General features: G+C 44.7%; 1 protein-coding gene across 15 annotated transcripts in view; it reads right to left on the reverse strand.

The window, feature by feature from the left end:
• LOC101074348 (pleckstrin homology domain-containing family A member 5) overlaps positions 1 to 12646 on the reverse strand; it is a 46602-nt gene that overhangs the window by 17796 nt on the left and 16160 nt on the right. For 13 of the 15 annotated variants that reach the window (XR_003889530.1, XR_003889539.1, XR_003889535.1 and 10 more), the window contains exon 4: positions 5095 to 5178. Coding sequence is in view for 2 of the 15 variants with exons in the window: in XM_029841544.1 (XP_029697404.1) it covers positions 5095 to 5178 (84 nt within the window). In the remaining 13 variants the exon portion in view is untranslated. Of the gene's footprint in view, positions 1 to 5094; positions 5179 to 11222; positions 11576 to 12646 lie in introns of those variants that run through there. The other 2 variants (XR_003889537.1, XR_003889538.1) reach the window with 2 other exon arrangements.

Here is a 12646-nt window from a genome sequence, read left to right on the forward strand (position 1 = left end):
CCACTTTCACGTCACCAAATAGGTCAGTAAATAGGGACAGAATCTACCCTCCTCCATTGTAACATATCAGCTTACATCAAGGATTTGACGCCTATAGCCCGACTGCATTACCAATCAGTGTGAAAAATGACTCAATAAATAATCCACAGATGAGTAATTACAATGATTGAGCAGATTTAACAGATTTGGCTAAGTCAACAGAGATCAGTAAAAAAAGTAAAAAGAAGTAATGAGCATGAGATAACGTCAGAAGATTCTGTTGTAATGAAGACATGGGAAAATTATGATAATTATCCTTTTAACCTGGTCTGTATTTAGTGATGAATGTATTTTCATAAATCATGTATAATCGGGGGTTTCTGTGTGATACTGGCAGGAAGAGACTATCCAGGCAGTTTATAAGACTAATGTTGTCTAGAAGTGAAAATAAATACTGTTCTTCCTTTTTAATAGGTCTGCATGCAGCTTGCTGGGTAGATGCTTTGCTTTACCCTTAATCTAACGATTTCACTGCACATCAAGTTCAGAAATTTTAGCACTTCCGATGGCAGAAAAAGTCCTGGATGATCAATAATCTGTTGACTTGTCATCGATTTTAAAAGCCTTAGATGTGGAGGAATTGAATTAAAGGCGAGCCAGGACTCTATTTTGTCAACAGACCGTCTGTAGGCCTCCTCCCGCTGCACCGCGCTGTCTGGAATTTAGGGATTTGTTGTAAAATGAATCCTCACTCTCCTCAACACTTAAAAACCATGACATTTATTCCACCTGATGACAAAGTCTCTTCATACTGACACAGAGTGATAAATGACAGTAATAAATGGACATTTACTTTTTTAGTTTGGCGCCTCCAAACAGCAGATATCAGATTTTCAATATAGCCGCACAAATATTTCAAAACAAAAGCTCCGCCTTATCGTCTTGGAACTTGTTTGTAGTTAGGAAATAGGTGGCTAACTTGTATCCTGGTTGCTGTGCAAACACCACTGAGCATGTATGGAATGCTTATGGAGTGTAACTGCAAATAAAGAAATGTGGACGTGTGTGTTTGACCTCCCTGGGACAATAAACGGCCTGAAAGCCGGAGGTCATTTAACCACTTGAGAAGAGAGAAGAGAAGCGGTATGCTTTTGATCTGAAGAGGCAGGTACACCCCCCACACACACACACACACACACCCACACACACACACACACACACACACACACACACGGAACGTTGTGGATTCCAGACATCAAACATCACAGGTTAAATGTGGTCGCTCCTCACTGAGACATAAGATTGGACAAAATGGCTGGATTAGGTTTAGATGCCTGTTTGGTTACAGGGGACCTTGTTGATTCCACCTCTGCAGAATGGACCCTGTTATAATGTTGCAACAATGAATTCTGGGGGTTCCTCTGGGCGCGTGGGAGGGATTTGATGGGCAACTGCGGCTCAGTGCTGGAGGCACACTGAGCCGAGAGGCTGAGGGTGCATTTTTAAATGACCACGCAGCCATTTCCAAAGAAATAACAAGCGTTTAAACGCTCTTGTACAGCAGTGAACCTGACCTTTATCTCCTGAACAAAGACCAGAAGACAAAGCAAACATAGAAAGATAAAGATGCCAGTGCAAACATTTGGGACGAGTTCACGGAACGCAGCGGAGAGCACAAAAATAAATGGATAACACACTTGCGCATGAAACACAACTCATGCAACTGCAGTTTGGTAAAACGCAGCACTTTTCAAACAAGCCATTCACGCAGCATTGTGATGACAGCTCAGACTGCTGATAGCAGCTCACAGACAGTGGCTCGCTACTCATAATCACAGTCTGTGCTGTGTCCTCTTATGTCTTGCCAGGGCGTGACTTCCTGCTGACAGTCACCTGAGTAAACACCACACCTGTCTCTAATGGTCTTATCTCCTGCTACATGAGAGCCCAGGCCTTCCCATCCCTCCCAGTGATATCAATCTGCCTGCGACACTGGTTCTGGTTGCCCATTACTCACAGGGCTAACTTTGTCCATCCCATCTCTCACGTGACCTGTGACCTCAACCTGCTACAGATTTAGCCTTTAGCCTTTAACCTGCTGAGTCGACACTGTATCATAAATCAGCAGCTTTTAGGCCGAAGTGAAGTATATTTTTTTAAGATGGGAGTGAACCTGCACAAAAGACGGAGGCAAATTAACATCTCAGTTTTCAGGAACAATGAGGATAGAAGCTCCCCGAGGTTAGTGGTTCACAAAGGAACAGGAGCACAGATTTCTTACAGACTAGAGTGTTAGAAAACAACTGTGAACACAGCTAAGAGTGCACCACATGCTAAGTGCTAACAAAACTCTCCAGGATAACAAACCCTACAAACCAGGGCAAACATGGAGATATTAGAGGACCTGGAGCAGCTGTAATTAGTCAGCATTGTATGCTGTATACTCACCTAGGTGTATTGAGATTTCAGTACACATCCCAGAACATCTGAGTCAAATCCTACCAACTATTTGAACAGTCATTCCATTCCATGAGGTTGCGAATCAAAGCAAAACCCAACAGATTTATGTTTATCAGCACACTGTAATAAACTAGTCAGCCATTATGATACAACTTAACATTAACCGGTGTTTCAGTCACATCATATCAGGGTTTATGACATATTCCTCAACTATAATTACAGCGAATGTTCTTCATTTCAGCTAAGTACAGATCTGCAGACGTGGTCAGGGGGTATTTTAGGAGGTGTGTTTACATGTGAGTTATGGACGCCGACCACGTCAACTTTTACATGTTTACGAGGACGGCTAGAAATAGACACAGATATGAGAGAGTAATGACCGAAGCATGCCGACGCTAACATACGACATGGGAGGATCTGAGGGCGGCCTGAGGAGTAGAGTGCACAGCAGATGCCATTATTGCATTTCTATAGGTACAGTTCTGCAGGATAAACACTGATGCTGAACTTTTTGGAGGTTAAGAGAGCGCACGTTTGCTTCCCAGCGTGTTTATCTCGCCGTCGGCTTCGTAGCCGCACAAAGCTAAACGAACTGAGAGCGAGCTTCAGATTCTTGGGTTCACACGTTCAGACTTAATTTGGTTAAACTTTCCTCTACATGAAGACTACCCCTCTGCACGTCAGGTTCATGCACTTTAAAAACAAAAAACAAAATCTATCCTTAAATCCTTAAAGTGTTTATTTAAGCGGGTTGCTGCTCGGTCAGAGTAGAAAAGCCCATTTGTTCATTTGCCCGTTAACTCTATATTAATCCTGGCTTCCATCAGCTGAAATATTAAATTTGGTTATTTATTTTACTTTAATTCAGGGTAAATTTTTGGAAGTGGAACTTTGTTTTGATGTACTTAAAGAGTCGAGAAGATTAGGCTGCGATTTTCAGCTTGGCCTCTTTATCCCTGTGGCAGCTTAAATCCGTCTTTGCCTTTTATTACTCTTTCAGGGGGAATTTCTTTCTCCCATCTTATAACTTGTACCAAAATAGAGCCAGCGATTGGACAAAATGCTCTATAATAAACCAAAAAAAAAGACTATATCTCATTTGATGTCACTGACCACTGGCTGACCTTGAAAGCATCTGATGAATAGACAATAATCTCCAAATTAGACATCTTGTCGCGGTTGTCCTCTTGAGCCTCTCCATGTGAAAAACAGCATGGATGTGAGAGCGGCGCAGAGAGGGGAGGAATGTGTCGGGAAAGTGCCGTGTGGCAGTTCTGGCACTCCAAATGTCTTCACAAACATCTTTCAATTACTTTCTGCTGAACCAAATGTGGCTAAAATGACCACCAGGAAAGAATTAAAACGTTCAGAACTTTCATTTTATAAAGTGCAATGGGAAAAAACATAGAACCTTGTGGGAATCCTTCCTGCAGCAGCTATGAAGCAGAATTTTCAGATTACTCAATGTGATTATTTCCATCACAAGAGATGACTTCACCGGAGTGGCACAAAGTCGGAGGGAATCTGCTATAACAGAAGGAAACAGGAGGTGGAGCTGATCTGTGTCACACAGCATTACACTGAGATGGTGAGGATGGAAGATGAATGTAGAGCCAATAACTGGAGGGTGTGACCTCAAGAGAAGTGAGGAGAATGTCCAAACATGGCTAAGTTATGGGATCTGGCACATTTTCTGCACGCAGAAAGTCCTGCAAACTCGATAAGTTTGCCCAAACTCAAAAAATGTGCTGACGAGTCCTAAAGGTCGACGTCCTGGATTTTAAATCGGGAGACTTTAGCCAAAGTTCAGGCATACAGCACGCATGCGGTGGAATTTTGGCAGGTTCCCGCCTCCTCCCACACACTGAGTAACACTCCCATTTCCACATTGTGTACTTCCACACCCGCCCACCCACACCTGCGGATATCATCGCGACCCGTGTCCACAAAACATTCATTTTATGTTTGGTCTCAAGTGGGCAGTGAGCGCACAGATGACAAAAAATGGAATTTAAGACTCAATAAAATAAAACCCTGATCCTGAATCACACTGGCTGAGTCCAACAGGAATATCAGTCCACTATCCTGAAGCTTCCAGACAAATCTCTGCTGACAGATGTCGATAGCCTTGAGGCTCTGCCGGTCCAGGCGGGGCATTTCAGCCCTACAGTAGAAGTGAGTGTTTGTAACTTGACAACATAAATCAGCAGCCCGGGATTCATGTTGCAAACAATTTGTCCGTTCCCTAAACCTTCCATGTAAGCTGAGCTGAATGAAACTTCAGGAGGAATGGAGAGCCACTGTAAGCCTCCTTGCTGATGGGCATGATACAATAATTGTGTTGTCTGCTTGCAGCAGAGGTTTTTCAGTCCAACTCTGGCACATTTAGGAATTATTCAGAAATATCTGACTCTGCGGGGAAAATGACAAACAGCCAACGTGCGCAGTTAAATTGTGTTTATCTTTGAGGGACGTTTCATAGCAGACAGCTCACACAGGGCAGCTTCTTTATGACAAGGCAGGCGGACCTAGGAGGGAATGCTGGAGATAAAGGGCGAAATGCACAGACTTACACATTGGCCATTGCAGCAGCACACTGTAATGCTCCAAAAATGCTCTGCAGTGGCGTTCTGACAGCAAAAAACAGAGACTTACTGTTCGTGGACGACAAAGATGCAGTTGTCTTGCGAGGGTAAGCTTGAGACGGGATGCTTGCAGGTCACCTTCTGCTCATTGTGACTATTGAAAAGAGGAGAAAAGGGTGCTCAATTCATCAGGCAACACAGCCGACATGAGGAAAAGAATTAAAAGCTTTTGTTCTTAGATGGTTGATGAGATATCAAATGGCAAAGGCAGGTCTGGTGATGAAGACCCTTTGGTACATCAGATGAGGATTAAGGATATGATGGAGAGAAAACAAAAGCTTAAGGGGCCTCTGATGAGACACTGTCAAGGAAAATCTTAGACTGTGGGGCATACAGAGCACTGTAGAGACGATAAGGAAGGAAAACATCTGATATTAGCGTTGGCACATGAGTCAAAGCCCCTTTGCTCATGAACACATCACATTCCAGGATGTGCAGGCTGTGACTGGTTTTTATGGCAGCCTAGATGTTAATGGTGCCGGCAATGATTCCTGTCCCTTCCTATCAGCACACGATTAGAACTCCAGGACAGGTAGAGCCGAGCCGTCAGGATCTTCCATGACAGCAGCAGGTTTCCACTAAAATGGAAACCAGTCAGTATTGTCTTTGATCTGGATGGCCTGGGGTGTGGAAGACACAGTAATCTGAGCCAAAGCTGCAGAAAAGGGTTTTACTGGCGCTTACATTCACTATTAAATCCTATATAGTCTTTTTTTTAAAAAAAAAAAAAAGTTAGCAGCTGAGACAAAAACCAGAGGATAAAATGAGTAAAGGCCGGAGTTATGGGTAGCAGAAGTTCTCAAATGTACCGTTGCTTATATGTGCTAGAAAGTTATTCTATATTTCCACTGCAGCTGTACTATAAACAGAAGAGAGTGGAGCTGCAGCCCAGAAATAACAGTTTTTAAATACGGGGTGCTCGTGTCCTGAAAGAGGCAAATACCACGCATGAAATGGGGGGTTTAGTTTCAGTTTAGAACTCCAGCCTCCACTGCCCTGCTCTATAATTACCAGAGGCACTGCTGGCAGCAGAGCACGTTTTGTGGTCTATGGGCAGACCGACGGCACCATTTCTCCTTGGTATCCCTTCACACATGCCGACACTGCTCCATACATAGGCTGTCTAAAGATATAAGAGGAAGCTGTGCTGGATAAGTACTGACAGACCAACCATCTTCCAGTGTCAAGTAACTTTAATATGAGTTTAAAGGCTGATGCCTTTGGTGATATCACTGTCTCAAACATACTGGAAAAACAATGCTTCACAGCAATAAATATCTTTATGTACCAAGTTAGCCCGGTAGACACCATCTATTGACAGGTGACGTGAAAATAAAAAGGTTCCATTGATATTTTCATATTTTATTAGTTGCAGTATGAAATTAATTTATGCAGAGGTTTACAGGACAGGCCAGTTATAACCAGCCAGCAAGCAAACAGCTTTTCAGCCAGCTGTCAGCAATTACGTTCATTCAGCAAGTCTTAGCTACACACACACACACACACACACACAGAATGCATCTTTGCCCATATTTGGATTAGTGGATTATGAGGGGTCAGGCACTGTCAAGAGTGCGGCAGCCTGTGCATGCCACCGCCGTGCTGAGCTTTACAATGGCTCAGATCAGGAACCAGCCAGTGACATCATGGAGACGGCGTCCCTGCCTTCATCCAACAAAACACTGCAGCATCTTTTGAAGCTTCGAAAATTTCCAATCACACCTCCAGCTGTAACGTGTGGACGCGATACAATGAGACAAACCAGGAAAAAAAAAAAAAAAGACTGAACAAAATGGCTAGTGACCACATAAACGTCTTCAAAGCGATGGCAAAGTTCTTAAGGTTAGACCTATAAAATGATAGTTTTTACATGCCGTTTTTACACACATGGACTGGCATGTGTGCAAAGTCAGTCATTTTAAGAGGGGGGGGGGGGGGGGTGTGACATCAAAGCTATTTGAGAGGGTCCTAAACATTCCCAGCATGATCCACAAGTAAAGGAAAGTGAGTCTTTGGAAAACGGGGGTGGGTGTGTGTGTGTGTGTGTGTGTGGAAGGGGGGGGGGTGTGGAAGAGGGGGTGTTGTGAAGTAACATGAGGGATGTTACTGAATGGAGGCAAAAATAGGCACTACTCCTTCTATTTTAGCAGAAATGTAATACTGTCGACATGGAAAAATACATACATGATAGCTTCCATAGTGTTAGCTAAACTGCAGACAGCAGCCACATCAGAGTATTTGGGAATAATTGTATTCCTGATAAATTCATAGTTTTTATTCCGGCCAACTCATCTTAGATTGCAGCACTAGTCAAGTGGTCGCTCCTACTCAGGGGGATGTGGTCTGTGGTCACTTTAATCAAGCTGGAGTTAGCATTAGAAATCACTGCTTCAGTAAGTGAAGCAGCTGGCAGCAGTTTTCCGTCAGAGGAAAATACAATACCAACTGTGTTTGCTTTTAATTTACATTTATGACTTCTTGTTTTCAACAAGATGTTGGATCATTGGGTGGGGATAGCTGAGAGGCACCAGAAGGTTCTTTGACCTCAAGTGTGCATGAGTGGGGGAACTGGGAGCGGCTATCAAAGCTGTCCACCCTATGGTGAGGTGGGCTGGGCAGTTTTCTGGTTTCTGGACTATCCTGTCTACAACAATTAACAGCAAGCTGCGGTAATGAAGTGATTAAGGGCTGGGGTCGCGACGTGGGCTTAGCTTTTCATTTTCTGGGTGGGTCTTTGATCCCTCGCTTCATTTCTCCCACAGTTTGACCACTGACGAGTCAGGGCGTCCACAAAACAATATTTACATCCTTATAAAAGACCGAGAAAAGTCCTCATTCTAAAACAGAACATTTCCATCTGGCCTGCAGAATAGATGTACAATGAACCATCAACACAACATGCAAAGCAAAGCATGTGAAGAAGAAAAAAAGATTCGCCTGTCTTTAATGGTTAACGTCCATGTACATGCATCCACACGGCCCATCTAATGGCCCAGATGTGGAGCTGGTGGCTAAAAATGACAGCATGTGTTGTTATTTTGGGATACTCCAGATACAGGAGAGACACACAAGTACTAGCAGCATCCACGCAAGCATGTCTAATGGCCAAAGCTCTGCGGGGAAGGCTGTGAATGACAGATTTATCTGATGCAGACCGCAGGACAGACAATATTTCATACTCCAAGTTTGGCAAATAACCTAACGAGTTAGCTGAAAACCCTATCTACAAATCAGCTGATACAACCTTTTAGTGATAATTAATCCTGTTAATGCCCATAAATCTAATCCTATTACACAGGAAGGCGATCGGACACACATCTTGCAAGTACCCCTAACAAGTGTTTGTTTTTTGTTTAAAAAAAAGAGGTTTGGCTGTAGCGGAACTCCCCAGTAGCACATGGACATTGACTGGAGGTATGAATAGCCCTCCCCACAAAAGCTGGGCTGAATAAGCAGAATAGGCAGTCTGTGATCGGGTATGTGGAGGACAGCGGAAGAAAAAGGACAAAAAAGAGGGCTTTGCTGTCCCTGGGAGGCCACATGAAAAGCAGTTTAGCCACATGAGGCCGTGTGCTGTCACCAACAGCCCATTTACTGTAGCTCATTTAAAAGCCAACCAGCTCCTGCATCTTCAGCTTCAGGAGCTCTGACTTTCACCTCGGACCTTGTTACTTAATCACACAAAGCAGCTGCTCATTCGGGCCACAAATTAGATTTTTTTTTTTTTCTCGCTGCGAACAATTTGATTAGCTGCTCCCTCAAAGCAGCTGCGACTGTTTGCGAAGGGTGTCAAGGTGACACGGCTTGAAGTCAATCAAGGCGCCATGGAAACCAGACTTCCAGGCTGATTCCATAAAGTGAAATATTGTCTTTATTAAATCAATTCAAGAGGTTAATAGAAGAAGTTGCAGCCTGACAAGCAGTGCTTTGAGCTGCCAACAGACCCCCTCATCAAAAAAGCTGTAACTGTCCATTTCGGGACGTTAACCAAAGCCCTTAGGTTTGAAACTTTACTTTTAAACACTTCCACATATGTAGTTTCATGTGTAGGACAAGGAGAAGTGCACGCTTTGGACCAGCTCATGCATACGTGCATGTCTGCACATTATGCACATTTAACTGCTATTACATCATTCACAAGATTGCAGGGCTACTGCAAATTGGCTGAGGCGAGAGCCAATATCGGTTGTCCCCCAGCCTTAAACGGATTTGGCCCCGCCCCTTTTTACCCTTGATGTCTGCTCGGTTAGTGCTGGAGCTCGCCCAGCACTCAATAACAAGGCATCTGCACATATCATTGACTGCCTGTCTGCTTTCTAATCATATCAGCATCTCCCGGATGTGTGGATCAGCCTTCGGTTTTATTATTTTAACAAGTCAATCAAGCGAAACGATCGCAGGTTGTTAAATTTTAGCTTGTACTCACAGCATTATGAACATGCACAGGATACACAAAGCAAAAGGACCTTGGTTTTCAGGTCTGCCTAGAGACGTCTGATTGGGTCAGGTTCAGGACTCAGGAGTTGTCCCTAAGCCACTCCAGTGTTGTCTTGGCTCATCTGTCCCCTTGTCTCAGCCACTGAGAGACACCTCCCCCAGCCTGACGCTGCCACCGCTTCCACGCTTCACTGTGGGGACGGACCAGGTGATGAGTCCTACCAAACGGTTCCATCAGACCGGATAATCCTAAGTGTCCTTCAGGTGCTCTTTGCAATCTCTAGGTGGGCTTTCAGGTGTCTTTTATAGAGGAGAAGCTTCGTCTCTGCTATAAAGACCAGATGGTTGACCTTCTGGAACTTTCTACCATCTGCACACAAGATCCCTGAAGATTAGCCAGAATGGCCATTGGGTTCTGGGTCATATTATCGAGACCCTATCCCCAGATTGCACAGTTCTGGCCAGTTCTAATGAGTCCTGGTTCTTCCAAAGCGCTTCTGTTTCAAAATGTTGGGGGCCATAAACCTGCAGTCCTGTCTGGGGTATTAAATATAGGTTTCTTTCTTTTAGAATAAGGCTGTAGCACAACAAAATGTGAAAAACTAAAAGGTCTGAAATCTTTGCAACTGTTAAAAAAACAAAAAGAAGGAAAAAGGAAACAGACTCCTATTATTTTTGTGTTTTGCAGAATCTACAGCCAATCAGATGCAGCTATGACAATAAAGTCTTCAAAATAGTGCGCATGTAATCAGCTGAGTCGTCAAACCTGTGGAGATATAGCCTTCAGCCCCATGATGGATAAAACAAAACAAAGCACGATGAAGGTTTGGAAAACAGAACTCCAAAACTGTATATCCAAAATATGAAGGCGGATATAAAAATATTTGCTGCCGCCCGTTAACATTGTGGGTTGCAACCTCAGGTTCAGCTGCTCCCTGTGGATCCATGAATTCAGACATAAACACAATCAGGATGCAAACATCAGCCATACACGTGGCGTCGCGACTTACAACCACAAGGCTGTGTTATGGTTTTCTGTACATTAAAAAGCCGAGATAGTCAAACAGTCAACTAGCTGTAACTAACATATAAAAGCTTTATATAAAAGTGGTGCAATCAGGGATGTTCGGTACGAAACACTGGATTTAAGCTGACTTGTTCTGCAGAAACTGTACTTCGGATAAAAGAGAAATGAAATTGTTTTATTTATTTTTTTAAAAACCAGGCTAAAACCCCCAGAAAAAACAGAAATGAAATAAGGAATTCTATCCCTCCAGATGTTTGCTCAGAATAACGTGTGCAGTCATAAAATTCCCGGGGCTAACCTCAACTGTATTTACATGTACTCTGCGTGGACCAAGGACATCCACAATGTAAACAACAGCCTTTATCTGCCACCACCACAACAGCCAGGTGGAAAATCCTAACGAAACCGCCAGGAACAACACAACATGTGCGGTAGAAGCAGAGGTGCCCTGACGGAGGGATGACAAAGTCCAGCGCAGAAGGCGGTGCGCACATGAAGACGTGAGGAACAATGAGGAGCTGCGTGGTTCTGCAGCGCAGCGGGCAACCAAGCGGGCTGCATCTAAGCAGCCTTCTCACAGCATCTACCAGCTCATACTCGAATCCACAGCCTCGGGAGCACACCCCAGTCACCGCACAGCGTTAGATCCCAAAGCCCTGCAGGTTCTTACTCACAATGAATCGCGTCCATAAACGTCCAGGCAGTTAATCAATGGCGATGCGGTGGAAACGGGCCAAACGCGGGCGCCGGAGGGGGTGAAGGAAATAACAAAAACAAGGTTTTATCTCAAAGTGGGCGTCAGATGGGATGACGCGGGAGTTACTTCGGATCCCGGACTTTGTGGAAGGGTGTGTTGTGGAGCACGCTCTCTGCGCCGCCGCTTCTGCCGCTGCCGCTGTGCCGACTGCCGCCGCCGCCGCCGCCGTGTGCGCACGTAGGAGCGCGGCTGAAACCCGAGAGGCGATGATGTCACGGTCCGGATGTAAAGAAAGCAAGGTGGCCACTGGCGCCTTTGCTGCTCCCACCCAGCAGCACCAGCACACACCCAGCGAATACGGGAGGCGCACACGCTGTTCAGAAGGGCCAGCCCCCTCCCCGCGCAGAGGAAATGGAAAAAGGAGCGATATCACAGCAGCGAGCGGAGGCAGAATGATGGGGCCATTGGTTATTATGCAGACACAGAAGTGGCACCTTTTAACCGAGAGATTTTTCCATTTTCCATGACGAATTTGATGTTTTTACACCTTCGCATCGATCGGAACGCGTTGGTTTGGCCACGCCCAGGGCCACGCCCAGGGCCCGCCCCCAACCTGACAATAAATAAGTTTCGCTTGGGTCTCTTTCATTTTAAAGCCTGCTGGGCCGCACAGTTGCATCAATTGGACTGATTGAATCAAAAAGGTTATAAGCAGACAGATTACACAGGGGAAGAGCTAAATATTACATCTGAACAGTCACTAGTTTTGATATATTTTCTCTTTTTTCTGATTTGTCAAGTCTCAGATTTCCAACAATGGATGCTGTTTTACATTTCCAGCAGTGAGGGTGGACATGTGTCACGGTATTTTTGATTATCCTGGCAGCACATAAGTCATTTTTTTCCTGCACATACATTTGTTTTGTTTCTCTTTATTCCAGCGAGCCAGCTGCTGATGCACGTGTTGCCATGGTAAAGACAGTAGGAGTGAGTCACCTCTGACGCCTAGTAAAAAAGAAGGACGACAAGAAGCCAATATTACGCCAGTGAATAACTGCATGACAGTGCTGTAATACACAGCTACGTGAAAGATTCCAAGTGTGTTATTTAATTCGGAGCAACGCCATCAGGCCCAGGAGAAGAGGAGGAGGAGAAGAGCCACCCACACAGTGGTCTCACCACACAAGATTCAAATCAGACAGGAAGTTCATAACTGACACACAACTGACTGATTTTTCCATCAGTGTCTCCTGAGCTCATAAGACCTCTGACCCTTCGAGGTTTCATGTGTTCCCACCTGAGAGGAGGGAAGACTGCAGCCAAAACAGTCGGCAGGTGATCTCCAGTGACACCCGGGTAACAGCAGTCAGGGGATTTTGGATTTTTGTGGGGTTTATTTTC

Source organism: Takifugu rubripes, chromosome 9 (genome assembly GCF_901000725.2).
Source record: "Takifugu rubripes chromosome 9, fTakRub1.2, whole genome shotgun sequence".
NCBI classification, from domain to species: Eukaryota; Metazoa; Chordata; class Actinopteri; order Tetraodontiformes; family Tetraodontidae; genus Takifugu; species Takifugu rubripes.